General features: G+C 55.6%; 3 protein-coding genes and 1 long non-coding RNA gene across 6 annotated transcripts; 2 read left to right on the top strand and 2 right to left on the bottom strand.

Annotated features, from left to right (window-relative positions):
- Window positions 1–763: 763 nt before the first annotated feature.
- Window positions 764–6,055, top strand: PCOLCE (procollagen C-endopeptidase enhancer). Its single transcript, XM_006219133.4, has 9 exons — window positions 764–1,079; window positions 1,952–2,060; window positions 2,498–2,756; window positions 3,655–3,779; window positions 4,277–4,413; window positions 4,760–5,031; window positions 5,288–5,365; window positions 5,501–5,671; window positions 5,813–6,055. The coding sequence occupies exons 1-9, from the start codon at window positions 985–987 to the stop codon at window positions 5,977–5,979; spliced, it is 1,413 nt and encodes a 470-aa protein (XP_006219195.1). The 5' UTR covers window positions 764–984; the 3' UTR covers window positions 5,980–6,055.
- Window positions 6,056–6,239: 184 nt separating this feature from the next.
- On the bottom strand, window positions 6,240–7,722 carry LOC116280032 (uncharacterized). The gene is made up of 2 exons (XR_004189353.2): window positions 7,402–7,722; window positions 6,240–7,073 (listed from the first exon to the last, which is right to left on the bottom strand). It is a non-coding gene; the product is annotated as an uncharacterized lncRNA (long non-coding RNA).
- On the top strand, window positions 7,396–10,100 carry MOSPD3 (motile sperm domain containing 3). 3 transcript variants are annotated; one of them, XM_006219134.3, is made up of 6 exons: window positions 7,396–7,525; window positions 8,002–8,269; window positions 8,467–8,542; window positions 8,774–9,003; window positions 9,595–9,759; window positions 9,877–10,100. In XM_006219134.3, exons 2-6 carry the CDS (start codon window positions 8,065–8,067, stop codon window positions 9,906–9,908), a joined length of 708 nt encoding a protein of 235 aa, XP_006219196.1. In that variant the 5' UTR covers window positions 7,396–7,525; window positions 8,002–8,064; the 3' UTR covers window positions 9,909–10,100. The 3 variants fall into 3 exon arrangements, with proteins under 3 accessions (XP_006219196.1, XP_031532683.1, XP_015107445.1); XM_031676823.2 differs by lacking the exon at window positions 7,396–7,525 and adding an exon at window positions 7,722–7,817; XM_015251959.3 differs by lacking the exon at window positions 7,396–7,525 and having other exon boundaries at window positions 7,831–8,269.
- A 4,098-nt stretch (window positions 10,101–14,198) lies between these two features.
- TFR2 (transferrin receptor 2) lies at window positions 14,199–27,134 on the bottom strand. Its single transcript, XM_072942110.1, has 19 exons — window positions 27,061–27,134; window positions 25,858–25,930; window positions 25,358–25,610; window positions 25,090–25,276; window positions 22,409–22,549; window positions 22,213–22,324; window positions 21,979–22,101; window positions 21,467–21,583; window positions 21,193–21,332; window positions 20,678–20,841; window positions 19,923–20,042; window positions 19,431–19,513; window positions 19,288–19,351; window positions 19,131–19,198; window positions 18,972–19,048; window positions 18,798–18,882; window positions 18,482–18,709; window positions 17,979–18,119; window positions 14,199–14,884 (listed from the first exon to the last, which is right to left on the bottom strand). The coding sequence occupies exons 2-19, from the start codon at window positions 25,891–25,893 to the stop codon at window positions 14,600–14,602; spliced, it is 2,424 nt and encodes an 807-aa protein (XP_072798211.1). The 5' UTR covers window positions 25,894–25,930; window positions 27,061–27,134; the 3' UTR covers window positions 14,199–14,599.
- Between the last annotated feature and the right edge of the window lie 6 nt (window positions 27,135–27,140).

The raw sequence follows: 27,140 nt of genomic DNA, 5'->3' as shown, positions 1-27,140 counted from the left end.
GGTAGGAGCGTGACCGGGTAGGCAGAGCAGCCGCAGCTCAAGCTGTCACTTGCTGCAGAGTTGACAGCACCTGGATCCTTCAGCCCATTTTCCTCTTCCAACCCCAAGACCAGGCACCCTGCCCTCCGCGATGACTCAGTCCACGTCTACTTGGTTCCCCTGCTCAGATGCTCTGTTCACCAGACGGAGGAAGACGCTTCCTTCTGACTTCAGAAACCTTCTCACCCATTTCCCTTCATCCCTGTGAAGTCAACCCCCCTTTCCCCCCATTTACCTCTCAGGTCTGATCTCACATGTCCTTTTCCCTTTCTTTCTACTCCAGCTTCCTCTTCCTCAATAAGTAAAACACTCCTTTTATCCACATACCTTGCCTCCCTACCCCACACACATACCTCCAAATATTTGGGAGAGAAGATGGGTGAGAAAATTCTTTGTGGCCAAGTCTGGCCCTGGGATGAAGAGAAGACAGTAGAAATTTGAAGTGGAAAATAAGCTGGAGCTGGGGTTGGTCAGGAAGAGGGTAAGTGATTAGGGGTTGGGAGTCCAGGGAATGACTTGTGGGTGCTGAGGAAGCGGGAATGGTGGAGGATCACGGATGGGATGTAAAGTCCTCGGGAAGGACCAGAGGCTGTGTTGGAAGGATGCTCTGGCACTGGACAGAGTAGGGTCCAGATGACATGACTGTATTGCCTGGATTATGGCTGAGAGCCTGATGCTCCCTCTGCCCTTCATTGCTCCAACCCCTACTAGGTCAGTATTTATGTGTCCTGGACCCAGAGAGGCCCCTGGACTCGCTACTGTCCCAGCTCTGCTCTCCCTGTCCCGCCTTCCCTGCCGCCCGCCCCACTGGCCAGTCCCCACGCCCACACACCCGAGGCTGCCTCATCTGGCACTGATTATCTCTGCTGCTGCTGCTGCTGCCGCTGCTGAACTCAGCTGCTGCCTCTGTCTTGAGGACCCCAGCGCCTCTCCCCCCGCCCGGCCATGCTGCCTGCTGCCACAGCCTCCCTCCTGGGGCCCCTCCTCACTGCCTGGGCTCTGCTGCCTTTCGCCCAGGGCCAGACCCCCAACTACACCAGGTAGGTCTCTTGGCACCTTCCAGATAGCTTGAAATCCCTGATTCCTTGGGAAAAGGCGGTGGGGGGGTGTTGTGCCTATGGATTTTGTGGATTCTTTTGCTAACATCTCCCCTCCAGATCGCCCAGAGCCCCTACCCTCCTCTGGCCCCCAAGTCCTCCCTCTCTGCTGCAAGATCACTGTCTCCTGCAGGTCACCACTGCCCCTCACTCCTCCACAGTCCGTCCTCTGCCCTCTAAGTCTCCCCCTCTACTCAGACCCTTGGCCCTGCCTGGAACCTGAGAGCACCAAGACTTTGAACTTGCCTGGTAGCTGGACATCTGGATTCCAGGAGGGAATTAGAGAGATGGGGGGGGGGAGGTGGGAGACTAGGGAGTCAGGCACTCAAGTAGTTAGCTGTAACTGGATCAGGGCAAAAGTTGGGAGCTCAGGGAACCCAGTCTCCAGATTCAATATAAGGGCCCAAGCCGCTGTTTCTCTCTCATCTCCCCGCCCCCACCCCTCCCAACCGCCTCGTGGCTGTGTCCACATCTGGAATTAGTTAGGCGGCTCCTGTCTCTGACTGCCAGGCAGGGCGAGGGGGGAGAATGAGGAAGGGGGGCTGAGGAGGATTCCGGGAATTCCTGTTGGGATGGGGGTGGGGCCTCCAAGGGGCTGGAAGGGCAGCCAAGTTGCTGGCCCCACTTTTTCCTGACCCTCTGCTGGAGTGTTTCCCACCCCAGTCCCGTCCTGGCTGGCTAAGGGTACCCCAGATCCCTCGGGCCTTTCTCCCTCATCCCCCTGGTTTCTCTCCTTGGCCTCCCCATCCTCTTTACCCTATCCCAGTTTCCCCGCTACTCCCCTACTCATGGCTGGCGTCTCTTCTGTTGTCCAGACCTGTGTTCCTGTGCGGAGGGTCTGTGACTGGGGAGTCCGGCTACCTGGCAAGTGAGGGTTTCCCTAACCACTACCCCCCCAATAAGGAGTGCATCTGGACAGTAACGGTGAGAAGGCCCCTCTGGCCACTACCCCCTTGTCAAAGTCTCCAAGGCCTGGGTCCAGGCAGCCAAAGGCATGACTGCTAAGGGAATCACCCCCTGCCCACCCTGAAGCACCACAGCTTCTCCCTGGGGAAGTCCAAGCCCCTCCCCTCTGGTCACTGATGGCATCAGTGCTCACAATAACACGTGGCAGGTGTCCTCACACCTTAACTCAGAGCCTGCTTTTCCTTTCCCAACTTCGTGCCCACCCACTTTAGTCTCTCCACAGACCTCAGGTCTTGTCCCCTGCACAAGTCACAAGCCCTTTGCTCTGCACCCTGACAAAGCCCCTGCCCGCTCAGGCCCAGTTTCTGTAGGAAATGCTTGGGGAAAGGGAGGTGCCCTCCACCTGGTTGTGTTTGGCCTGACTTTGCAGGTCCCCACCCCTGTCCCGCCATCAGGTCCCTGAGAGCCAGACTGTGACTCTCTCCTTCCGAGTCTTTGACCTGGAGCTGCACCCCTCCTGCCGTTACGATGCTCTGGAGGTCTTTGCTGGGACTGGAACCTCGGGCCAGCGGCTTGGACGCTTCTGTGGGACCTTCCGGCCAGCGCCCTTAGTCGCCCCTGGCAACCAGGTGACCCTGAGGATGACATCCGACGAGGGCACGGGAGGACGAGGCTTCCTGCTCTGGTACAGCGGGCGGGCCACCTCAGGCACTGGTGAGACCTCCCTCACCTCCGCCTTCTCCTTCTCCTAGCCCGCCCCTGGCGCAGGCCCCGCCCCAGCCTTAACCTCCACCCCAAGAGCCTGGGGCCCCCATTATCTCCCTTAACCCTTTTTCCTCACTAACTGCCCCTTCAGTCCCTCCTCCCCGTCTTCTCTCCCCACCTCCCGCTCCCACCCACCCCTCTTCCAGGCCCCCCCCCAGGCGCGAGGCGGAAATGGGTCACGGACCCGCGGGTGGAATGGGCGGCCTGGGGTTACTGGGACGGTGAGTAACTGCCCGCCCCCGTCCGCAATCGGGCTCCCTCAGACGGGCGCAAGGGGGCAGCCCCGGACCGGGGGACTAGATTCCCCCGACCCGGAACCTCCTACACCCAGCCCGGGGCTCCCGATTGCGGTCCCATCAACCCCCTCCTGGCGGCAGAAGTCTCCCCTTAAATGTTTAAGGCAGGGACCTCCCCAAAGGAGCCTCCCGGGCTGTGCCCCAATTTGAGGGCACCCTCACAACATGGGGACTCTCCAGCCACGATGGAGACTTCTCTGCCGGACTGGGGAGATGGGATCTCCCAGGGGAAGAGGAGTGATGTGACCTCGGGTCAGGGGGAGGGGCAAGAAGGGAGCGTGTCCAGTCAATTCCTCTTCCCCCTTCCACCGCCCGCCAGGGCGCCGGGTAGTCCAAGATAAACCCTCCGCGGTCCAAGACCTCCCTGAGCCCCGCTCCTCCGAGCCCCTTCTCTGCTAACCTACCCCCCTCCTCCCTCCCCCTCTTCTCGCCCCCTCATCCTGAGACCCAGACATCTGAGCTTTCTGCACGGGCTCCCAGCCTAGAGTTCTCCTCCAGCTGACGGAGGGTCTCCACCGCCCCCCACCCCCACTCCTCTCTCCCCTCCCCAGAGCACCAATTTTGCGGGGGGCGGCTGGAGAAGGCCCAGGGAACCCTGACCACGCCCAACTGGCCCGAGTCCGATTACCCCCCGGGCATCAGCTGTTCCTGGCACATCATCGCGCCCCCGGACCAGGTACTGACCCCCTGCCCGAGCCGCCCTCGGGGACCCAGGCGGTGTCCTCCAGCATGCAGCCAGCAAAGATTTGTTGAACATCTACTATGTCCCAAGCACTGAGCTTGCCTTGGTGGGGAGCAAAAACAGACCCAGACCTGCTTGCATCCAAACAAAAAATGTAAAATTGCAACTGACGAGCCTTACGAAAGCGAGGTACCTGATGTTGATATAAACTGATTTCTGCGTTACGTGTATGTGGTGGTGGTGGAAGTGGACTTGACCTTGCGGACTACGGCGACGGACGCCACTGCAGGGTTCCCATGGGTGTGTTTCTCCGAGCCGTGTTTTGAATGCATTAAGAGAGGGGGTTCGAGGGGATGCGGAAGGTGAGAGAGGGGGCCGCTGCGAGCGTCCCGGAGGCAACGGCGAGGTGAAGGAGGTGAGAGGTGGGGGCTCCGCGCCCTCGGCCGCCCCGGAATCCCGCCGCGCAGCCTCTGCCTGTTCCCTGCCGCTAGGTGATCTCACTGACCTTCGGAAAGTTTGACCTGGAACCTGATTCCTACTGCCGCTATGACTCGGTCAGCGTGTTCAACGGAGCTGTGAGCGACGACGCCAAGCGGCTGGGGAAGTTCTGCGGCGACACCGCCCCGGGGTGAGGGGGCGGGACCCGGGTGGGCGATGGAATCTGGGCGTCTCCACCGCCTCAGGTGCGGGAGTCAGGGACCGCGCTCTGCTGGTGGGAGGGGCGGGGCTTAGCTTAAGACGTGGGCTGCGCCCAGGTGGGTGGGCGGATCAGGTAGACCGCCTGACAGGCAGCTGGGTTTGGGGCCAAGCCTGGAGTCCGCAGATCAAGAGGCGACTGGGGCTGGCGAAATCGGAAAGCTAATGCAGCCACCGAGGGGCAGAGGTTAAAAGGCCACCGGCCCGGGTAGGGGGCAGGATGCGCTGCCCGCCTGACGCCCTCGCACCGCCACACCCCATTGCCCCGCCGCCCGCAGTCCCATCTCCTCTGAAGGGAACGAGCTCCTTGTCCAGTTCGTCTCGGACCTCAGCGTCACGGCCGACGGCTTCTCAGCCTCCTACAGGACCCTGCCGCGGGGCGCCACTGAAGAAGGGCCGGCCCGGAGCCCGGGGGAGGACTCCCGGTCGAGTCCCCCACTCCTCAGCCCAGGCCCCAAGCCTGGAGCCGGGACCAAAGTCAAGCCTGAACCCCTACCTGAGGAAAAACTGAAGGCCTTACCTAAGGCAGAGGCAGCTCCGGTGGGCCCCGGTAAGTCTGGGAAGGGAGAGGAAGTGGACTCAGACTGAAGGGAGCTGTATCAGCGGTCCTTCCTAAGCTCATTCATTTGTTCATACAACACTCACTGGTGTCGCCTCTGTGCTAAGGGCTGGTACTGGGTGCTGGGACCCAAAGCTGGATAGGGCCCTGAACATGGTCAAAGCAATGAGGCTTTGGTGGGGAAAGTGGTCCTTCCTACCTGCTGGGTAGGTTATCCTCCACAAACAGTGCCCCCCTCCCCTACCAGGTGCAGCCAGTGTCCCCTGCCCAAAGCAGTGCCGGCGGAAAGGCACCTTGCAGAGCAACTTCTGTAACAGCAACCTGGGTAAGAAGCTTCATCCCCAGCTCTGCCCTTTCAGTTCCCTAACCTCCCCTCCTGTCCCCAAAGTTCCCCTTCTTTCTAGTTCCAGCCCTGCCCTGGCCTCCTGTCTCCTCACCTCTCACCTCAACTCTCTCACAGTGGTGACCGCAACAGTGAAGTCCATGGTTCGGGGCCCAGGGGAGGGCCTCACCGTGACTGTCAGTCTCATTGGTGTTTACAAAACCGGAGGCCTGGATCTGCCATCTCCACCCACTGACACCTCCTTGAAGTTTTACGTGCCCTGCAAGCACTGCCCCCTCATGAAGAAAGGTAATGGAGATGTGGGGAAATGGAGAGGGGGACTTAGCCTCGTGAACACGATAGAGGTAGAATCTGAGAGACTGGGGTGAGGAGGTACATCTACAAGGTCTCAATAACATGAGCTCTCAATCCCTCCCTCCCCCTCCCCAGGAGCCAGTTACCTGCTGATGAGCCAGGTGGAAGAGAACAGAGGTCTCATCCTTCCTCCAGAGAACTTCGTGGTTCAATACCGGCCCAATCAGGACCAGATCCTCACCAACCTCAGCAAGAGGAGGTGCCCATCCCAGCCTGTTCAGGCTGCTGGGTCCCAGGCCTAAGCCCAGGCCAGCCTCGGACTGTGGCCCTAAGGACCCCTTTCTTATCCAAATAAATGTTTCTTGACTGAGGAAGGGGTCACATCTCCATTTCCATGGTTTTGGTGCTCATCTTGGGGATTTGTTTCCATTCATTCGTTAAACTCAATAGTTACCATACCATAAGAATAGTAAGAAGAATGTAAGTCGAATCTTGCCAACTCCTTGCTCAAAATTCTCCCATATTCTCAACACACACTCAAACACAGGCAATGGTAACTGCGTAGAGGTGACGAATATGTAAATTAGCTTAATTGTGGTGCTCTTTTCACACTGTATACATATATTAAAACATCAAGCTGTACACTTTAAGTATATACAATTGTTATGGGTCAAAAATATCTCAATAAAGCTGTTAAAAAAATAAATTAAAACAACTCTCCCATAGTTTCTCTCAGTCTCCGAATAAAATCCTAAGTCCTGCTGTGGGCTCTGAGGCTTTAGGGGATCTGCGTCCTCTCTCTCACCTCATCTCATCTCTGAGTATTGTCTCCCTTACAACCTCTGTTCCAGTCACACTGGCTCCTTGGCCATTTCTAGTACACATCTACTTCCAGGCTTTGCCTTTGCTGTTCCTTCTATCTGGAATTCTCTTCCACAGGTAAATCCTGGCTCGATTCCTAACTTCAATCAGATCTCAGCTCAAAAGTTCCTCCTACTCATTCCTTGGTTCATTCCAAATGGCAGACACTATTTTAGGTGTGGAAAATACAACAAAACAAAGTCCCTGCTCTTGTGGAAAGAACATTCTACAGGAGCAGAAATAAACTAAAATAAACAGGAGGTCAAGTAGCCCTAAGAGTGTTAGGAAGAAAACAATAGCATGATAAGAGGACAGACAAGGGGAGATTCTACGTTTGATAGGGGTGCTCAGGGAAGGCTTTCAGACAACTTTGTTTTGCTCCACAGCAAACCAAATGTGTGGGACAGGAGTGATATTCTTCACCTTGTCAAGGCTGTTTCCTAGTCTGTAAAGGGAGTTGAAGATTCGGTGGGACGATTTAAGTAGCGAGTTGAATCTTAATTCCGTCTGCAAGTGTGACTGATTTCCGAGTTCCCTGCAGGAAGGAATCAGGAGAAGAGTAGTAGGCCAACAGGGAGCAACCCCCAACTAGTACTATAAAAAGCGGCTTTCGTTGCTACAGAGGCTTCTAGGAGAGCCTGGGATTGAAGTGGAGAAAGAGGGCTCCCTTGCGAGATGTGATTCTAGTCATCTAGACTGTCTTAGAAAGGGAAGGAAGGAACATAGCCCAACATCCAGCCTCGCCAGGGTCCCCCAACTACTTATTCCAGGGTTAGCGTTCTAGCCACTGACGCTCGTAAAGTTTTACGTCACTGGAATCAAGCCAATCACTTCTTTAAGCGCACCAATCGGAGTATACTTACGGCTGAAACGAGGCCGCTCTGGCCAATGACAGAGGCCGTACGGCGAAAGAGCAGAAACGGTCTCCTGGGAAGATGGCAGCCCTGGTCCATCCACAGGTTGATTGGCAGGTGCTGTGACCAGAAGGTGAGCTTCATAGCACAAGAGGCCGTTCGGAGATGGAAGCCCGAAGGACCGTGGGCTCCAGCTCAGGGAGGCACAGATACAGTTCTCGGCGGAAAGGGCAGCTCCGGAAGAGGCCGCTGCGTCAGGCAGTAGAGTCTGGCCCGAGCGAGGGGGCGGGTTTCCCGGGACGCCCGGAAGGGGCGGGGGCCGCTGTGGGGCGGGGCTTATGGAGCTCTGGAACCGGGGCTGAAGACACGGGCCGGGGCTGCGAGCCGCGAGGGGCAGGGTTTACGGGGTGGGCGTGACCATCGAGGTACGGATTGGGGGCGGGGCCTAAAGGGACCTAGGGCAGAGCTGGAGAGAGAAAGGGTTTGGGGGGCTTGTGCCTGGTCTGCAGGGGCCTCATCTAGCGGGATTCCGAGGCGGCGGCGGCGGCATCGGTCCAGGCCCTGCCCTAAGATCTAATCCGGTTCCCTTTCGCCCTTCTCTCCCCTCAGCTCTATACTCCAGGCCCTGTCCCTTGAGCTCTGCCCTCGGATGTTCCACCGCCCAGAGCGTGCATGCGCCGTGGGGCGCCCCAGGACCAGGAGCTGGTGGGTTCGGGGGCTCCTGGGCGGGGGTCCCGGGGCGCCCCTCCTCTCTCCGGACCTGTTGTCCCGGTTCTCGTCTTTCCCCCGGATCTAGTATTCAGGGCGGACCAGCGGAGCGGACCCCGGCAGCTGCTGACCCTCTATAACCCCACGGGAGCAGCGCTTCGCTTCCGAGGTGAAGGGGATGGGCGCCTCGTGCTAGGGATCTGGGGACTGGCGACAGAACTTGGGGAGCTTGTGTGGGCTGCAGCAGTCAGATGAGTATGGTCGGATGTCCAGCCCTGGGGTAGAAGGCAAGGGGGACTTCAGGGGCGGGACTTGTGCAGGGTCTCTGAGGCAATAGTCGGTCTGTGTGTGCCTTTTCCTTTCCAGTCCTGTGCACAGCACCTGCCAAATACACAGTGTTTGACGCGGAAGGATATGTGAAGCCTCAATCCTGCATTGACATGTGAGTTGGAAGGGTGGGGAGGCTGATGGAAGCCAGGGGTCGCTGCCACCTTTCTCTGAATTACTGTGCTGTGGTCTTAAGTCTGAGACCCGGTCCTCTTCAGCCTATTTTCCCCACCCTCTGTCTGCGTCCTTAAGGGAAAATTTCCTGGGAGTGGGACCTGGATCCACTTGGATCACTGCCTCTCACTCACTGCCCCTCAATGGGCCTCTCTCCTTTCTTTGGGACCAGTGTGATTCGCCACGTGGCCCCTAATCCCAGCCATTATGACGTCCAGGACCGCTTCCGCATTGAGCTGTCTGAGGAGGGAACAGAGGGCCGTGTGGTGGGGCGCAAGGACATCACCTCGGTTCTGAGGGCCCCTGCATACCCCCTTAAGCTTCAGGGACAGCCTGACCCAACACCCCATCCAGGGCCTCCTTCCTGGACAGCACCACCCACGGCCCAACACTTCCCAGAAAGTGAGTTTGGGCATGGGAATTCTTGAGTTATGCCTGGAGGGAGGACCTAGCCTAACGGAGGGAGGACCTAGCATGATGCTAGAGATGAGCTCCACTCTAGAGTTGAAGAAATCTGGTTCAGTTCTTTGTGTTTGGACGAAAACATTCCTAGAAGTTGAGATTTTTATATCAGGTTATGGAAAAAAGCAGACTTTGCAGTTTCCTTGGTTTCTGGCTTCCACTTGAGGGAAAATTCCCCCCTTAGCTCTGACTTCATGACTTCCCTGAAGTCAGCTCAGTTCAGCCCAATAAAAAACGTGTATTGAGCCATGATGCTGTACCAAGTTGTGTGTATATATGGAAGACAGAGGTCCCTGCCTGACAGGTGGGTACACAGGAGCCAGTAATCAAGGCAGAGTGAAGAAAAAAGATGCTAAGGGACAAAAGGGAAGAGGGTTTCTTGTGGCTGTGAGGACTGAGGCTCCAAGGAGGAGAGGATACCACCTGTGTCCAATAATAAGTGGGTACACCTTCCATCCTCAGCCTCCTCCCTGGAGGACCTTGGGCTGGACAGGAGTGGGGGCTGGCTTCTAATGGGCCTTTTTTTCCCAGATCCCCACCCTCAACTAGCCACCAGCTCCTTCCTCCTCTTCTTGCTGACGGGCATAGTCTCTGTGGCCTTCCTGCTTCTCCCGCTCCAGGATGAACTCGGCAGCCAGCTGCCCCAAATCCTGCACGTCTCCCTGGGACAAAAGTTGGTGGCAGCCTACGTCTTGGGTAAGCACAGTGGTGGCAGGGGATCCAGCCCCAGAGAGAGAGGGGAGTGGTGGCTGGAAAGAAGGTGCACAGAGCTGCTGGGCTGCACATACAACCTTGCTCTTTCTCCCCATCCAGGCCTCCTGACCATGGTGTTCCTCCGGACCTGAGCTCCAAGCTTAACCTCCAGCCCCCTCCCTGGGCAGGGACATGGACCTGGACGTGAGACAGCCACTGTGATGCTCATAACCTTGCCTCAGCTCCTGCTTCCTTCTTCCTCCTTCCTGCCCTTACCCCACCCCCAAAACCCAGGGATTTGTATTCATTTTCCAAGTTGAATAAAATAAATTTGTAAAATTGAATTGAGAATTGTAGGGAAGATGTCCCTTTCTTCCTACTTCTTTTCTCCAGTTCCTCCTACTCCCAGGGGACCCAGCACCTGGGACAGTGAAGAGGCCCAGGGAGGGTTAAGAAGAACTGGGTCCTGGGCCTGGGGCTGCACTGAAAAAAACATGTGATCTTGAGGAAGTTATTTAAATTCTTCTGAGCTTCAGTTTCTACCTCTAAAAGGAGGGAATTGGGAAAGTTGATTTTTAAGATCTCCCTTAGCCCTACCCCCTAGGGATAGGGTCCTGTCGCGAAGCCAGCATACCTAAGCTAAAAAGAAACAAATACCACCTGCTCCCACCTGCTATAGAACTCAGGTCTCATGGTCTTGAGCCATCAGAGCCTCTTGCCAGGGTTGCCTGGAGGCTTCCCATCCCCAGAATCCTCTTCTGCCTTTTGTCCCTTCATCTGTTTTTATTTTGTCTCATCCTTTGACTTCAACCCCTGTGGGTCCAAAACACCAAGGCCCCTGCCAAGATGAGGGGGAAATGGCACTGCCTGACATAGCCTCAGCCTCACCAGGCAGGAGCAAATAAGGCAAAGGCAAAGAATAGGCTCCTTGAAAGGCAGGCTTCCAACTCTCCTTCACTTGCAGGGTAAACGGGAGGAAAGGAAGAAGGGCAGCCAGTGACTGGAGATTGTTGATTGGGGACAAAAATCAGCAAGATAACGTTAAGGCAGACTCTGTTATGCTGCTGGAAGGTTATCTGTCGTTCCAGCTTACTTCAGGGGACTTGGGAGCTGCCTCACTGCCCTGGAAGTCTTGTCCCTCCCACACCCTGTGCTGACCCCAGTGGGCAGAGAATGGCTCTGCAGCCTGTGTCTGGGAAGTGAGGAGGGCTCTCTCCACTGCCCAGCAAACCCCTCACCAAATTAGTGTGTCTGAGTACTAACCATTCGCACTGGGCTGGCTGTGCCCAGGATCCCAAAAAGGTACTTGAGGTATCACACATGAAAGATCTTGCTGGTATTGAAAGGGAGCAGGACCCTTTGTACTCCCGTCCCAGCCTCACCTCTTGTTTATAGAAGAGCTGAAGTCTCCCAGGCCTCCCCGAGTTACAGAAGAGCGGGCTCAAGCAGTTGATGAGGACAAGTCGGCAGGCACTAGGGGATGGCGACGACTCTGACCACCTATCTCAACGAGTAACTGAGATTATTCCTTCATTGTCCTTTAAAACTCACGGCTGGACAAAGTTTTTGGAGATGGTTTTTTGAGAGGATGCTGGGCCCACCAGATTGCAGGCATTCTGATTAAAAGCAACTTTCCTTTTTGTTACCAAGGCTGTTGTCCCCAGGATTATAGCCCTGCCCCTCCCTCAAATAGGAACTAATTAGTCTTATCTAAGTCTCTGAGATAAGCAGAGAAGAATCAAGAACTTGTTAGAACCCACCCAGTCCAAGACGGTGGAGGATTTGACTTCCAGTGGACCTTGAGCCTCATTATTCGCTCATTGTAATGTATTAGCATGCTAAGTGACACACCTACCAGCGCCATGACAGTTGACGATTGCCATGACAACCACCACCCATCTTGGCTGATGGCTCCCCTGCTTGAGCACCTCTTCCTCACTCAAGAGCTTTACTTCCCTTCTCCTGACATGAGCACTTTCCATTTCCCTTTCTGAGCAATAAAGCGGCTGTTCATTTCATCCGTCTGCCTCCACTGTGTGAATTCTTTTGCAGTTGGCAGCAAGGACCCTCACTTTGGTGGGCCTCCTAAGTTAGGGGTCCCTCCATCCGCTAACAGTATTTGCTGTGAAAAGGCCTTGTTGCCAGTGGAATCAGGAGGCTTCCTGAAACAAAGCTATGTAGGGGCAGCTACTGGCGGGGGTGGCAGGGGGCTTGGGACGCAGATTTTTTTAATAAGTAAATTTGTTAGAAAACAGTACTGAGCTTGCAGTAGTTGGATGGGTGGGTATTAGCTTCCTGTGTCTGCCATAACTGTTTATCACAGACTGGTGGCTTAAAACAACATAAATTAATCCTTTTACAGTTCTAGGGGTCTGAACTCCAAAATGAGTCTTCTGGGGATGAAATCAAGGTGTCAACAGGGCTGGTTCCTTCTGGAGGCACCTAAGGGGGAATGGTTCCTTGACTTTTCCAGCTTCTGGAGGCCATCTGCATTCCTTGGGTGGTGACCCCTTCCTCCATCTTTAAAGCCAAGCACGGAAATAACAAATGATCGTTGTGTTGAGTCACTTAAAAAAAAAAAAAAAGGCATGTAGCATCTGTAAATTTCTCTCTGACTCTGACCCTTTGCTTTTGTTGTCAAATCTCCTTTCTCTGTCTCTGATCCTCCTGCCTCCTTTAATAAGAACCCTAGTGATGACCTCCCCCACGTCTGCAATCCAGGATAATCAGCCTGTGTTAGTTTGCTAAGGCTGGCACAGACTCATTGGCTTAAAAAAACAGAAATTAATTTCCTCACAGGTCTGAAGGCCAGTGTCCAAGATCAAGGTGTCAGCAAGTTTGGTTTTTCCTGAAGGCTCTCTCCTTGGCTTGCAGATGGTCCCTTTCTCCCTATGTCCTCTCGTAGTCTTTCCCCTCTGCACACACTCCCCTGGTGTTTCTCTGTGCATCCAATCTTTCTCTTCTTGTAAGGACACCAGTCAGACTGGATTAGGCCCACTATGAGACTCATTTTAACTTAATCACTTCTTTAAAAGCCCTATCTCCAAATACAAACACATTTTGAGGTACTAGAGGTTAGGGCTTCAACATATGAATTTGAGGGGACACAGTTCAGCCCCAAATACTCCCCATCTCCAGATCCTCAACTTAATCATGTTTTCGTCATTTAAGGTAACATTCACTCAGATTTCAGGGATTGGTATGTGGATCTCTTTGTCCAGAAATTTACTCTGTATACTACAGGGAGCAAATGGACAAGGTGGAGAAGGGCTGAGAAATGACTCCAGAGAATTTGTGCTGGACAGTGTATCAGAGAAACAAAGAGCCAAGGAGGCTTCTGACCCCCAGTCCAGGCTCCTGAGAACCCACCAAATCAGACTCAAAGGGGTAAGGAGGGGGCAGTTTCATCCTGGAATGCAGCAGCATCCATAACTAAGAGGCCTTCTCTTCCCAGCATCCTGAGGAGCGGGCTAGGACCTCTCACACCGTACGAGAGGACTAAGGGACCCTAGGATTTATGCAGCTGCCAGGAAGTGAGAACCAGGGCTGCGGCCTCCTGAGACTATGATTAAAAGGAAAAGCAGTACCAGCAGCACCTGTAATTCCCTGCTTTCCTGCAGCTTCCACCTCACCGGGCAAAGACTGGCCAAAGGGTCCCTGTGGGGGAGAGAGGTTCCAGGCTGGGTCAATCTAACGACTGTGTAACGGCTTGAGAGTTAATACTCTGCAGCCTCCGTCTTGAAATTTTTAATGATTTTACCTTCATACTTACGTTTGGGCAGTATAGTCTGATGAGCATGTGCTGGGGGTCCTGCCTCACCTGGATGGGTTCTCACCTGTCAGCTCCCTGCCCCTACCCAACCACAGCTGCCATCCTCCTTCCCCAGCAGGGACCTGGGCGCAGGCACAGGGAGGATCCGGGTCTGGATCTAGGTCCGGGTTGGACACGTGCTGTCTGTACCAAGGTGTGGGGCAGAACCCTGAGTGCCTCTGGGTTATTTCCTTGTCTGAGGGTTCTGGCCCTTAAATGACAAATTAAAAACCACCAGGACAGGTTGAGAGACAGTGGAAGAAAGAAAAAAGCTTTGTTCTTGCTTTTTGAACAAGAAACCCTGCATTTTTCATGTTGTACCAGGCCTTGCAAATTATGTAGCCATCCCTGGTCTCAGGAGAAGGTACAGAGCCAGCCTCCCACCCCATGGTGGTCTTTGGAGAAGGGCCCTCCTAATTTCCTCAGGCAGTTTCCTTAGGTCTTTAGGTAACAGGAACAGCTTTTTTCCCTGTGGGGACAGCATTCTCACTTGCAACCTCTCTGGTCCCTTCTGCCCAACACTTCCCAAGGTCTTAAGGGAGGGATAACTGGGTGAGGTGAGGATGAGGAAGACACATAAAACTGCTTGTAAACAACAGGTGGCACAAGGTGGTTTATTGAGGTCCAAATCCCAGCCCTTCCCACCACAGGCCATGCGTTGATCAGGGGCTATGGTCCCAGCCATCTTTCCCACCAAGGCTAGCCAGGTCCCAGGCCCTATGAAACCTTCCAGAGTGGTCTCTAGCTGGGTATTGGGGGAACCCCCCGATCCTGAAGAGGAAGGCGCTCTGATTGAGGGAGCGGAGCTGCTCTCTGATTATCTGACAGTATGACCATCCCACTGCTCACCGACATTCCAGGGCCAGGGGTGTGTGGGTGTCTGCGCTGACATCATCGCTGGGCCCCTTGGAGAGACCACAAGGGCTAATAAGAAATCAGTCAGCAACGGGAGGTGCACGGGCACCTCCATCATCCAGAAATCACTCGAGAAGAGCAGGTACTCTCAGCAGGAGTCAGGGCCACGTGGGGGCCTCAAAAGTTGTTATCGATGTTCCAGACGTCCCCGCTCAGCGCGTTGGCTGCCCCTTGCAGCGTCCAGGTGAGCAGGGCCAGCTGGCGCCGGAAGCGGCTCTCCTGGAAGCCCAGGCCCGGAACCACCTGGGATGAGACGGCCCCGAGGGCCCCGGAGCCGCCGGAGCGCAGCAGCCGCACGTGATCGAGCAGGGCGCCCAGCGTGTGGTCTCCGCGGCCCAGGAAGATGTGGCGGAATGGGGAGTCGGCCGGCGACACGTACTGGGACAGGAAGTAGAATTCCACCTGCGCCGAGAAGGGAATCAGGTAGGAGCGAAGGCCTGAAGGGCAATTCCAAATCAAGCTTGCCACCTCGTATGCGCTTAATAAATATTGTTGAAGTCTCTTAAGTCCCACCCCACTTTGGCCATTCAATCAGGAGTGGTTATTCGATGAGGTCACCAGTAGCCGGGTAGGATGCGCCCTCCTGCAGTGTCCTGGGTTGGATCCCTTTCCTCCCATCCCTTGAGCCTCCAAGCCTGCATCTAGGTCTCCCCAATCTTCGGTCCTCACCCATTCACTCCCGCCCAAATCCTCAAAGAATGGTCTATCGTTCTGCTGTCCCTTACCTCCCACAAACCAATCATTCCTCCCAGCCTTTGCAAACGATCACAGCCTAGAATCAAAGGTCAAGGGGACAGGCCAGTCCTAATGAAGTGCGTGACTCTGGGTCTTCACCCTCTTGACTCAGAAGCTGTTCATCTTTCCTGAGATGGCCTTGCTCCTAGCCCAGTTCTCCCATCTTTCTGCCAGCCTCTCTGGTTCCTTCTGCTCCCAACTGTGGGCAGGCCCAACGTTCCACCTCCACCTTCTGCTCTCCTCATTACATACAATCCAATGGTTTTCAACCCTGGCTGCACATTAGAATCACTTGACGAAGTTTTTCAAGTTAGCATTGCATAGGTGCCACCCCAGCAGAATCAGTATCTCTGGGAGTGCTTTCACACACTCTTAACCTTTTAAGACCTCCATCTTTCATTCAAAGAGCTCACCCATGACCTTGGCTTCAACCAAGACCTTATGGGGACAGTTACCAAGTCTGCTTGACAAATCATCCCCTGGAATCCTGTCCCTGAACCTACTGGACCTCCAGCTGGAGGAGGGGGCACCCAGCCACAGCCTCACACACATGTGGGCACCAATTTCTTCCGAAACCTGACCCTTGCACTCACATTCCCTCATGAGCACCATGGTGTACCCCAGGTGCCAGGTTCTCAACCTCAAAAGTGAGTAAGAGTAGGGTGAACATAGGGTCAGAATTTGGTTTCCAATTTCTCTGTAAGATCAGACTGGCTGGTTTCTAATTCTGGCTTGACCACTTCCTGTGTGATTTTTGGATAAGTTACTTAGCCTCTCTGAGCCTCAATTTCTGTGTACAATACTAGCAAACTCACAGGATTTGGAGGAGTCCTATGGGAGAAAATTATGTAAAGCCCTAGTACACGGTAGCCCTCAGTAGATGGCAGCTGCTATTACTATTCTCCTCCTCTTCTCTCAATACCTAGTCTGTCCATTTTTCTTTCCAAATGTCTCACATCAGTCTGGTCCCTTCACCCAGAGCTCAGCCGTCACTAACTTCATTCCCTCTTCAGGCTGTTTACAGTCTGGCCAAGTCCTTCCTAAAACTCCGCTTGGCCCACATCACCTCCCTGCTTGAAAACCTTCCTAATTGCCTTGATGACCAGACCCTAAAAACATGAACTTCTTACCCTGGCATTCAAGCTCCCTGTAGTTGATCCCTTACCCACTCCCCTCTGCTCCTCCACAGGGCTTCTGTTCTGGCTCTGCTGGTCCACACCCTGCTCCCAAGGAGAACCAGGCCTATTTCTCTGCCACACCCTTATTCTTGGTCTCTCCACCCTGAAACATCCTCTTTTTGCACCAACCCCCATTCTGTCTGTTCTTCAAGACTCACATCATAGTCTAAAGCAGGGGTCAGCAAACATTTTCTGCAAAAAGCTAGCTAGTAACTATTTTAGGCTTTGCAGGCCAGACTATATTTCTGTTGCAACCACTCAACTCTGCTGCTGTAGCACAAAAGCAGCCACACACAATGGGAAAACCGATGAGCATGGCTGTGTTGCAATAAAACTTTATTTACGAAAACAGGTGGCTGGCCAAATTTGGCCTGCGGGCTATAGTTTACCAACCCCTGGTCTAGATCCACGAAGTTCCCTGTGTCTGGCCTAGTCCTGTCTTTCAGGTTCTGAAGCCCTTCATCTTTTATTCTCCAGCCCTGAGTCTGAATCATGTCCCTTACACAGAGATGCCCTTTATCCCTTGAGGGGCACATGGCAACTTCAGAGGTAGGGTGAGGGGATGTCTTTTTGTGTTTCTAGAGTCTGGCACAGCAGGGGTTAAAGTAAGATCCGTGAATGAGAATGAACCATGTCCAATTCAGGAGAAAGGAGCCAGGACAAAAGAGCAAAAGCAGTGGGTTTGTGAACAGAAAGAGAGTATGAATGATACCAAGGGAAACAGGCAGGGACACAACAGGCACAAGGAAGGGGGAGAAAGAACAAGACCTCGTAAGGGCCAGAGATATTATCCCCAAACCGTGCCCTGTAGGTTCCCTGCTCACCCCACACTCACTGAGGATGGCCTTACTTACCATTTTGCCCTATAGACTTTTTCCCACGTCCACAGTCCGTACCCACACATTTCCAGGGATCAAAAAGTTGCAGGTTTGGGCTCTTGGGGTGAGGAAATGGAAGGAAGAGGAAGCATTGGAACTGGAGATGCGGTGCAGACCGCAAAGCAGTCAAAGCTAAGCAGGAGGGATCGGCAAGGGAGTAAAATCTTGTATAACTTTCACATGACACCTCCTCCAGGCAGCCTTTCTGGATTTCATCCATCTCACCAGAAGGAACAGAGCTCTCTACTCTGAATTTCTTAAGCCTTTGCACCTCTCGGGCCATATCGCTGTGCCTTAAGACTGTGGACCACCGTGGACATGCTTTTTCTCTCCAGAGGTGTGAGGCCGCAGTGGGAAAGTGGAAGGGGTGCTGTTGTCTCAGTTCTGCCACGTGTTGGCCAGGCGACTGTTGCCAAGGGGCTAACCCTCCCTGTCTGACCACTTTGCAGGCCTGCCTCAGTAGTCACTCCAGGCCGGTGGGTCTGTGAGCAAAGCACTATGCATCCAGGACTGGGTGCGCCCCAAGACAGGGACAGTGAAAGCGAGGAGAGGGGAGGGGAGGGGAGCGCAGCGCACAGGCGCAGGGCGGGGAAGAGGGGCCCCACGCCGCCGGAAGAGGGCGGGGCGGCGCGGACTGCCGGCTGCCAGGCGGTGGCGGGGATGGGGGGTGGCGGCGGGTGGCGCGGCGGCCGGGCGGGGCCTCACCCGCATGATGCGCACGTTGTACATGCGTGTCAGCCTCTCGTCGCTCTCCTCCGAGCTGTAGATCTCCTTCCGCAGCTTCTCGGCCGCCCGGATGTAGTCCCCCCGCGCAGAGTACACCCACTGGAGGGTCAGCCCGCGGGCCTGAGGGCGGAGGCGCGGGCTGGGGCCGGCGGCAGGGCCAGGACCCCGGCCTGGTGGTGGTGGGGAGGTGGGGAGTCCAGGCGCTAGGAGACGGGGCTGGGACCTCGGGCCTGACAGAAGTGGAGAGGTATAGGGGTACAGAATACTGGGGGCAGAATGAAGGGAGAGAGACCTGTGCGGTTGGGCGGGTACGAGCTGGGTCCTAGGGGCTTAGGTGACTGGAGCAGGGGTAAAGGGGCCAGGTTGCCAGAGGGGACCAAAACAAGGGGGAGAGGGGCCAGATCCCCTAGCCCGGGCAGCACTTTAAGGGGATATAGCGCCCCCCACCGCCAGAAGCCGGGAGCGGGGTTAGCATCTTGGACCTTGAGGTCCCCAGAGAACTCGTTGAGGCTGCCGATGTGTCTGAGGACCACGTCCCCGTAGCGGCCGAAGTCGAGGGGCAGCAGGTGATCGTGGCTGAGCCGGATGAGGAGCTGCCCCGCGAGCTGGGCCACAGCTTGGGCCACGGCCGGCAGGCGGCCCCGCAGTACCCTGTGAAGGTTCTCGTAGGTGTCCTCCTTAGTGTGCAGGAATGGGTACGCCGGGCCATCCTGCTGGAACAGAGCAGGAGCTGGCTCGCAGGCACGGTGCGGACAGGCCCAGGGACTGCTGCTTTGGGGCAGGGCTCGGAAGTCTCACCTCTGTGAAGGAGAACTCAACGGCAGGGACCCCCGCAAACGCCGTGAAGGAATAGGCACTGCTGTCCATGGGCAGCGGCCGGATCCTGGGGATGGGCAGGTTGGAGTGCTGTGTGGATTCAGGCTCCCTCCATATTACACCCCCTCCCCCAGCTCTCCTCCCTCCCCTCCTTACACCTCGGCTTCCCAGCTGTGATTGTTGAACACCACCTGCTCATAGAGGGTCTGCCCACTGCGGTTAGGAGAGTCCACCTAGGGGCAGGGTGGAGGGAAGTAGTCAGGCGCTGGCGGCCGCCACCTTCCCTTCATCCCCTGCTGCTGGCCCAGCTCTTGCCTGCTTCAGGATGTTCTCAATGAGGCTAATCAGAAGGGGGCTGGTCTTGGCGTGGAACTTGTCATCCCCTGCAGAGAGGGATGCCAGGCTCAAGGCTTTGCCCAGAGGCCAGGGATGCACCTGTGGGGGCTCAGGCGGTGGCACTACCTCCACTCACCCAGCACTGCATTGTCCAGGCTCACATAGACTACGGCTTTGAGGTGCAGCACACTGAGGTAGCCCTGTGGGTGAGGGGTGTGGAGTATGAAATCCCCTTGCCTCTCCCCACTGCCTGACTCCCTGCCCAGGACCCCAGATTACCTCCAGCCACTCTGTGGACCCCACACTCCCAAAGTCACCACCATCCCAGCTGATGAAGAGAAGACTTCTGCGGGGCCGGAAGCCTGGGGGCAGCAGGGGGAGGGAGGGTGGGCTCAGCTGGGGGCCACAGACCCCCCTCTTTGTCTTCTCTGTTCAGGTCCCCTGGGGTCTGTCCTTCCCTCCCATCAAGCACCCATCCCAGCCCATCTCACCTGGGTCTGCCCTGACTCAGCTGTATCAGCGATGGGGATTGCTTACACAGGGAGGGAATCTCCTGCTTAATCTTCACTCACACGTGGATTATTAGTACTTTCGTGTTTAGATGAGGAAAAGGAGGTGAAGTGGCCATGCAGCCAGGACGTGGAAGAGCCAGGTTTGGAGTCCAGGTCCAAGAGGCCATCCTCCACCCTGTGCTCCTAACTGCCCCTCTGCCCTGTCCTGGCTTAGGCCACAGCCCCAGCTGCCCCGCCCAGGCCCAGGCCCTGACCTTACCATTGCTCACCATGGAGGAAAAGGTCCGCACCAGCTCCAGCAGTATGGCGGTCCCCACGGCAGACTTGGCTGCTCCTGGGCCCCATGCGTCCCTCTGGGCCCCGATGACAACGTAGTGATCTGGGGGAGGGGATATTGGGGACCCACTTCTTACAGGGGCAGAACCCAGAAGCTTCTCCTCCAACCCTGGGGAGGGTCCATTTCCGCAGGGCCCTCACATCTCTGCAGCCCCAACCCTGCCATCCCTGCTGTCCCTAAAGAGAGTGCCTCTTCACCCCTTGGCCTTTCCTTCATTGGTGGTCTGCTCCTTCATTGTGGTGCCTGGGGCTGGAGTGTTCTTACAGGTTTTCCCCTTTTAAATCTCTAATCTTTCCCCACTCACACTCCCATCGTCAGTACCCTCATCACAGGCCTCCCCATGCCTCACCTTCAGTGCTTATAGGTTCTTTGGCTCAAGAACCCACTTTAATTCCCCACTGTTATCCCCATCATGTTATGCTTGAAAGGCTCATCTGTCAAATCTGACCTCCCATTCATGCTATCACATCACCCACCTTATGCTCGCTCACCTCCGCTGCTAGCAAACTCACATCTGCGCAGAACTGCCCACTCTGTCTTTGGATAGCTTTGACCCTGAGGTCTCCTCACTGCCACTCCCCTCAGTCCCAGCCCAGCCCCAACTTGCCAGTCTCCCTCCGTGCTAACCCCAGTTCCCCTCCTGCAGGTTGTGGGTGATGCTGGCCAAGCAAGCACACCTGGCTCTGAGCGGCCCTCGATGCAGCCAAAGATGTTGCTGATGGGGGTGGAGGCCCTGTGGTTGTTGACCCCCAGGTGCAGGTCCGGCCCAGGGCCCAGGCGATAAGGGGAGACTGGGAGGTGCCCCTGCCATTCTTGGGGGGCCACAGGGCCTTCAAGCTTCCTGGAGAGGGGTGGGGCAGAAAGAGTTGGAAATGGTGGAAAAGTCTAGGCTATAAAAGAGCCCAAAGCCCCCTCTTCTCTCTTTCTCCCCCTCCCAGCCTCTGACTCCATCTCACTGCATCTGTACCCAGTGCAGCCAGGGTTGCTTTGGACAGTTGCTCAGGTTGTGTCCTGCTCAGGGGTGCCCAGAAGAGGTGGGTGTGATATCCAGCTGGAGCTCCACTCACCAAACAAGAGGCTGGGCCCACCCAGAAAAGCCATGTTGTTCTAGTTCACCCAAAGGCACCTTTTGGGCTAGCAGCAGCCTACCTCTCCCAGCCTGCTCCCTTCCTGGTCCCCACATGCCCCTCACCTCAGTAGGAGGGAGGCAATGTCCGCACTGATGGGCTGGGCTGGGATGCTAGGGAGGCCTGAGGACTGGACTGGAGGGAACTGGGTTTGATTGAAGGAAGGGAAGCCAGGTGTGTAGGGGTCCCCCGTTCCCAGATGCACCTGTCAGGAGAGAGGTGCCCACCACAATGAATCTGTGAGCTGGGCTCCCAGGAATAGTGTGCCAGCCTCATCCTAGGTGAGGAGGCGCAGCCCTGGGATCCCAGGAAGGCACTGCTGGCTCCCCCCGGACTCACATGTCCATACACAGCCTGGTGGCTGGACAGGCTGATCTTGTGTGGGCCCTGGGAGAAGTCTGCTGGGTCCGGGTATATGAGCACTCCTCGGGCCCCGAAGTCCTGGGCACTGGCCACCTGGGTAAGGGAGGTAGCTAAAGGAGTCCTTCTCCCAGAGAAAAATGGGTTTGCAAAGGCAGGAGGAGCAACTAAAAGTGGAATGGCACAGCCTCTAATCTGAAGTTGTGGGTCCACAGAGAGGCTGGGGGTACCCCCTGGACCTCATCTTCTACCCTCCCGCAGTGCCTTGGCAGCCCTCAAACCCCACTGTCCTCCACTTTCCCTTGTGCTTCTGTTCCCCACCACAACCTCCTGTTTTGTTCCCCGCCAGCACTTTCTTATGACCCATTTGGTTCTTTCTTTTCTCTCTCTGATGGCCTTCTAGACGCTTCCAATTTGCCCTCATCCGATCCTCGGGCTCCCCAGCCCGCACCCTCCCTGCTCCGCCCCACCCCGCATCCGGGGACCCTCACCTTCTGGGCAAAATTGATCATTCCCAAGCGCACCAGCAGGAGGCGCCCCTTTGGCTCCACGCCCCGGGCCCGCAGGTCCTGCAGGTCCTCGGACCGCCCGTAGTGGGCGTACACCAGCTCTCCCTAGGGAGGGGATGATGAGGGGGACCATGAGGCGCGATCCCCGCGTTCCTCCTCCTGCACCAAGGAAGGGGCTCGCTGCCTGGTCCTGGGGGCGGGGCAGGAGGTGCTCACCGTGGCGTTGCCAGTGGCGCTGTAGGGGCAGTAGACGTCAGGGTCCTCCAGCGGCAGCTGCTCCTCGGGCCTCCCGGAGGCATTGACCCAGTGCAGGGTATTGGGGTGAGCCCTGAGGAGCGGGCGTGGTGAGCGCCCACTGCCAGGCTACCCCCACCACCAAGTGCCGTGCCCCACCCCCAACCGTAGCACTCACGGGTCCGGGAACTGCAGCCCCACGTAGTGCGTGTCCAGCCACACGTGGTCCAGCTGCTGGCGCAAGAGCGCCTCGCGGATGTCCTGAGCCAAAGCTGCCATCCCAGCAGAACCAGCCATCCTTTGCCGAAGGCTAGTTTGCCTGCGCAGGGAGAGGTGGGATTGGGGTGCGAAAGGAGAGGGGGGCTGGGACTTCTGGGCACCTGGAGGAGATGGAGGGAGGCGGGAGGTGTGGGGTCACCCTGGCCCAGGGCGGTGAGGGGCTCCTAAGTCTCTCTTGCCATCACCGCCCATCCCATCACTACCAGGGTTGTGCCAGAGGGTCTCCGGATCCTTCTGCTTAAACCTCAGTTTCTGATAGCCGGGGTCCTACCCACCTCCCCTCAAGTTCTTCCCAGCTCAGGCCAAACTCACCCACCTATCTACTGTCTCCTCCACATGTACACACATTGGCCTGTGCTTTGCTCCAGGCATGAAAACATCTTTCTACAAAAGGGCTATCCTGGGCAGAGGTGAGGAGACCTCCATCTCTCTCATCCTCCAGCTGGGCCTCATGTAGACACCTTATATCAAGGTTCCCCGTGGAATCTGGAGTCACGGATGACTTGTCTCATTAGAGACCTCACCCTGTCTTCTTCTATAGCTACCACCTACCTAGGCAGCCTACTGTCATCTGAGCTCTCCTTGATCTTCCATTGCACCTCTGCCAGGGCAATCCCCACCCCTGGCATGGCCTCTCTGTCAACTGGCTCCACCTGTTCTCTTTCCACGGCAAGCAAACTCAACTCCTTCCTTCTCAGCACCATCACTGAAGACCCCTTCTACTTTTTGCCTAGGCAGAAACCCGGCTGTTCCTTGGGAGGCCAGGTCTCCTTCAGGACACTTGAAAAAGACAGCTCAGGTGCCCATATCACCCAGGTCTGGAGAGGAGGTGTGCTCCTGGCTCCACTGTTCACATTTCTGACTTTCTCCACAGGTGAAACTCTTTTCCTTTGAAGCCCATGCCATCCAATGGTTCCCCCCTCTGTTCCTCCTCTCTGGTATTATCTTCTAGCCAATTGGTCACTTATCCACTTTCATGGAGGACTTTGGTATCTGGTCACCCACTTTCCTGGCCATATCCTGGATCTTGTCATTACCCAGAATTCTCTCTCTGGAATATTGATCCAATTTACTGAACATCTACTAAGTGCCAGGCACTATGGTAGGTGCTGGAGACTCCTAGATTAATAGGACACAGTTTATCAGATCAATCTTAAAAGTTTTAAAATCCCACTCACTGGCTAGAGCTTTTCAGGTTCCAGCTCACTCCCTTAGCCTCACTATACCTGTTTTTCAATCCCATCAAGCAATCCAGACTGTCCAATTTCTCCATGTTTATCAGCTCCTCCCTGGTTTCCCTTGCTCCCCATCCAGCCTAGACTCTTGCATCACCTCACTGTCCGCTCCCCTCTCACTGCTTCCCTCTGGCCTCCCTGCCCTTCGATGTCATCCACAGTGCCACACCCCACCCCTAAACCTGTCAAACTGTCCACCTGCTCAGCCTATACCCAGACTACCAAGTGTGCCTCAAGAAAAGAAGAAGAAGAAAAAAAACCCTGCATGTTGTTGATGCCACAGATTTAAAGTCTTTTAGCAAAATAGATCCAGCAGTGTATCAATGAGTAATAATATACCTTGGTCAAGTTTATGTTGATCTGATGAAGACAAGGAGATCTAATAATACAAATGATTACATAAACAATTAAAGAAAAATCATCTGATCATCTCAATACATTCTGGAAAAATATTTGAAAAAATTTTTGATCCCTGTTCCTCCTTTCCCGATCATTAGAAAAAAAAAAAAAGCCCAGGTAAGCTAGGAATAGAGGGAAACGTCCTTAATTTGCTTTTAAAAAGCTATCTGGATTCTGCAGGAAAGTTCATACTCAATGACAGAGTATTATAAAAACATTCCTATGAAAGTTAAGAAATAAGCAAGGTATCTATTGTCAGCATTACCTAAATTCATGTCCTCTCCCATGCAATAAGAAATGAAAAAGAAATAAAAGGTATAAGCACTGGAAAAGAAGCTATGTATCTGTCACTATCTATAGATATGATTTTCTACTTAGGAAAATCAAGGAGAATCCACTAAAAAAATAAATTCCTCACCTCTTCTCTGGCCCTATCCCCGCAGCTCCTTCTCAGTAGGAAAAAGTGACCTCAGCAGGACAAAAGAAACTCTAGCCTGCTTGTATGGACTGGCATCCCTCATAATGTAAATGAGGGGATCCCCACAAATGCATTTGCTTCTTTTTCTAATTCCCTAAAACTCCCCCTTCTCAGAGGCCCCCAGAGCTCCCTACTGCCAAAGGTCAAAATCCAAGCTCGTTGATGTAGCATTCAAGACTTTTCTGAGTCCATCCTACCTCATATCTGGAGGCTGGACCCCTCTGTGCTTTTTTTGTCACTCCCTCAGCTCCCAGATGTGTCCTCTGCAGTCTCATCTCTGGAACTGCCCTCCCTCCTCTCTGTGCCAGATGCCTGCCATCCTTCCCAGGACCACTGGAGGGGGGCTAGGGAGGCAGGTGGAAGGGCTCAGAAGGGGCCCCGACACCCGGAGGAAGGAGTCCCAGAAAGGGCCTCAGATGAGCAGATGATGGTTTTTGAGGGCCAGGGAGGGGGCAGGCTGATCCTTACCTGATGATGTCCTCCAGATGCCCCTCCCCCAGGAGCCGCAGGAACATGGCCTGGAGGTCACTCCAGTACAATGTGCCCTGGTGGGAGTCCGCTCCCAGCTCATGGTTCAAGTCCTCACTGACCACCAACACGTCGTCCCCGCATGCCTGGCAGGACCCTCGGAAGGCCACGTAGCCCAGGAGGAAGGCTGGTGGGTGGCAAGTGGAAATTCCCCTTGTGCCCATCTCTGGACCCCAGATATCTCCCCAAGCCCAGACCCTCCACTCACCCCCAGTGAAGATCAGAAGGGCTATCAGGACCAGGTAGGGGGCGGCTCTTCGTCCTGCTACTGCCCAGAATCCGAGGTTTTGCCGAGCTGGTAGAGAGCCCAGGGGCTCGGGGCCTCTCAGCTCCATGGGGCAGAAGTGGGCTGATGGCTCCACCCCCTCCTCCCTGTCTTCCTCTTCCTCCTCCAGGCGCCCCTGCTGGGTGCCCTCCACTCGCTTGTAGATGGTCTGAGAGGGTCGTGAGGACAACCTTTGCTGTGAGGGGCGTGGTGGGCATGAGACTGGGGAAAGAGGCCTGGGGGATGGGAAGGAATCTGGCAATAACAAGGTCAGTGACTTTTGGGGTGCCATGAACCCAAGGCTGGGGAGAGGGTCCCTGAGAGGCAGGCTGGAGGGGAGAGTTGGAGGTGGAAAGGGGAGAGGCCAGCCTTAGGGTTTGGGAGGGGGCTTAGAACCTGGAGAGAAGGCTAAGTGTCTCCCAGCCGCCCTTGGTCTTTCTTACCGCTCTCCTCTGGAGTAGACCCCAAAGCCGCTCCATGCTCGTCCCCCCTCCTGAGCCCTGCAGGCTGTCTCCCCTACAGTGATAAACCGTTTGTGGGAGCCCTGAGAGGCCCCTTATCAGCCCTGGCAGGCAGCCTGAGCCCAGGCCCTTCCTCACCTCCCCCCTCTCAGGGTGGGGGCACAGTCCTGGCTTCAGTACAGCCTTCCAGACGTGGCCCCCTAGCCCAGGCTAGAGGACGAGGGACTGTGCCTCCCTGCCAATCCCTCCACGGTCCCACTCCTGCCCCCTTCCTGCAAAACAATCAATTTTTTGACCTTGGGGCAGACTTTGGCCTCTAGTTCCCGACAATGGTGGGGGAGGAGGGCTCATGGCTGATCAGGGCAGAGATATGGATGCCCCCTCCCTGCTCCTGCTCCTGCTTCCTCCCCTCCCAGGGCCTTTGGGGACCCGTTCCTAAGTACTCCACTATGAACATCTCTGCCCCTTCCTCATCTGGCTTGCAGGATCCCCAGTACCCAAGCCCTGTAAAATATTAGCTGTTCCCTCTCTGGACTCCAGGCCCTGTGCAGTTTCTAGCTGAAGGGGCCTCAGTAGTGTGGCCTGGAGTTTGGTCTGGCCATGTGGGTGTCTGTCCTATTGGAATCTGACTGAAAAGGGGGTCCAGGCTCCTGCTGGCTGCTGGGAAGGGAAGTTCATGGGTGGGAGGGAGCACATGGTCAGGCAGGGTCAATGAGTACTCCAGGAAGGGGGTCCTGCCTGGAATCGGGGATCTCTGTAGGTCAAGGCCCACCAGGCATGGGTGGAAAGAGTCCTGGCCAAGGCGTGGGCAGAGCTGGGTAACGCTGGACAAGTCATGGTCCTCTCTGAGCACCTGTGCCTCTTTGGTGACCAAAGAACTTGGACCAATGGGTTTCTACTTCTTTGGGGTCTGGGGACCTCAGAACACATCACAGGCACAAACTGCTAAGTTTTACGTACAATTTCAGGCAGGGAGCGCAGATCCCTAAGCCCCGCGGAAGACCCTAGGGCAAGTGGCTCTAGAATAGAAGGGTTCAAGGGCCGGGTGTCGGGTCTTCCTGGGAAACCTCGGTTCCTACCCAAGTTGGGAGAGAAGTTCTGAGTTGCTGGGGCACCGGTGCCCTAGTTCCCTCCCTACTTTGTCACTGCCTAGCCCTGGGAAGAGACAGCGCAGTCCCGGCTCACCTGAGCTGTGGATCCGGGGGTGCTTAGGTGCGGCCTCGCCGAAGCCTGAGGCCCCGCCCACGCCAGATCCCAACTCCAGC

This window comes from Vicugna pacos, chromosome 18 (assembly GCF_048564905.1).
Source record: "Vicugna pacos chromosome 18, VicPac4, whole genome shotgun sequence".
Classification (NCBI taxonomy): domain Eukaryota; kingdom Metazoa; phylum Chordata; class Mammalia; order Artiodactyla; family Camelidae; genus Vicugna; species Vicugna pacos.
Note: the sequence above shows the minus strand (reverse complement) of the source record. Positions and strands in the feature narration are given on the sequence as shown.

What these genes read in the sequence shown, in the direction of transcription:
- TFR2 (XM_072942110.1), bottom strand. Translation starts at nt 25,893, where the DNA reads ATGGAGCGGCTTTGGGGTCTACTCCAGAGGAGAGCG. An exon ending in CCTTCTGATCTTCACTGGGG is followed by an intron (nt 25,277 to 25,357) that starts GTGAGTGGAGGG and finishes GCCACCCACCAG; the next exon opens with CCTTCCTCCTGGGCTACGTG. An exon ending in AGTTCTCTGGGGACCTCAAG is followed by an intron (nt 18,120 to 18,481) that starts GTCCAAGATGCT and finishes CTCCGCCCTCAG; the next exon opens with GCCCGCGGGCTGACCCTCCA.
- PCOLCE (XM_006219133.4), top strand. Translation starts at nt 985, where the DNA reads ATGCTGCCTGCTGCCACAGCCTCCCTCCTGGGGCCCCTCCTCACTGCC. An exon ending in CAGACCCCCAACTACACCAG is followed by an intron (nt 1,080 to 1,951) that starts GTAGGTCTCTTG and finishes TCTGTTGTCCAG; the next exon opens with ACCTGTGTTCCTGTGCGGAG. An exon ending in TGCGGCGACACCGCCCCGGG is followed by an intron (nt 4,414 to 4,759) that starts GTGAGGGGGCGG and finishes CGCCGCCCGCAG; the next exon opens with TCCCATCTCCTCTGAAGGGA.
- MOSPD3 (XM_006219134.3), top strand. Translation starts at nt 8,065, where the DNA reads ATGCGCCGTGGGGCGCCCCAGGACCAGGAGCTGGTGGGTTCGGGGGCT. An exon ending in CCTCAATCCTGCATTGACAT is followed by an intron (nt 8,543 to 8,773) that starts GTGAGTTGGAAG and finishes CTTTGGGACCAG; the next exon opens with TGTGATTCGCCACGTGGCCC. An exon ending in GGTGGCAGCCTACGTCTTGG is followed by an intron (nt 9,760 to 9,876) that starts GTAAGCACAGTG and finishes CTCCCCATCCAG; the next exon opens with GCCTCCTGACCATGGTGTTC.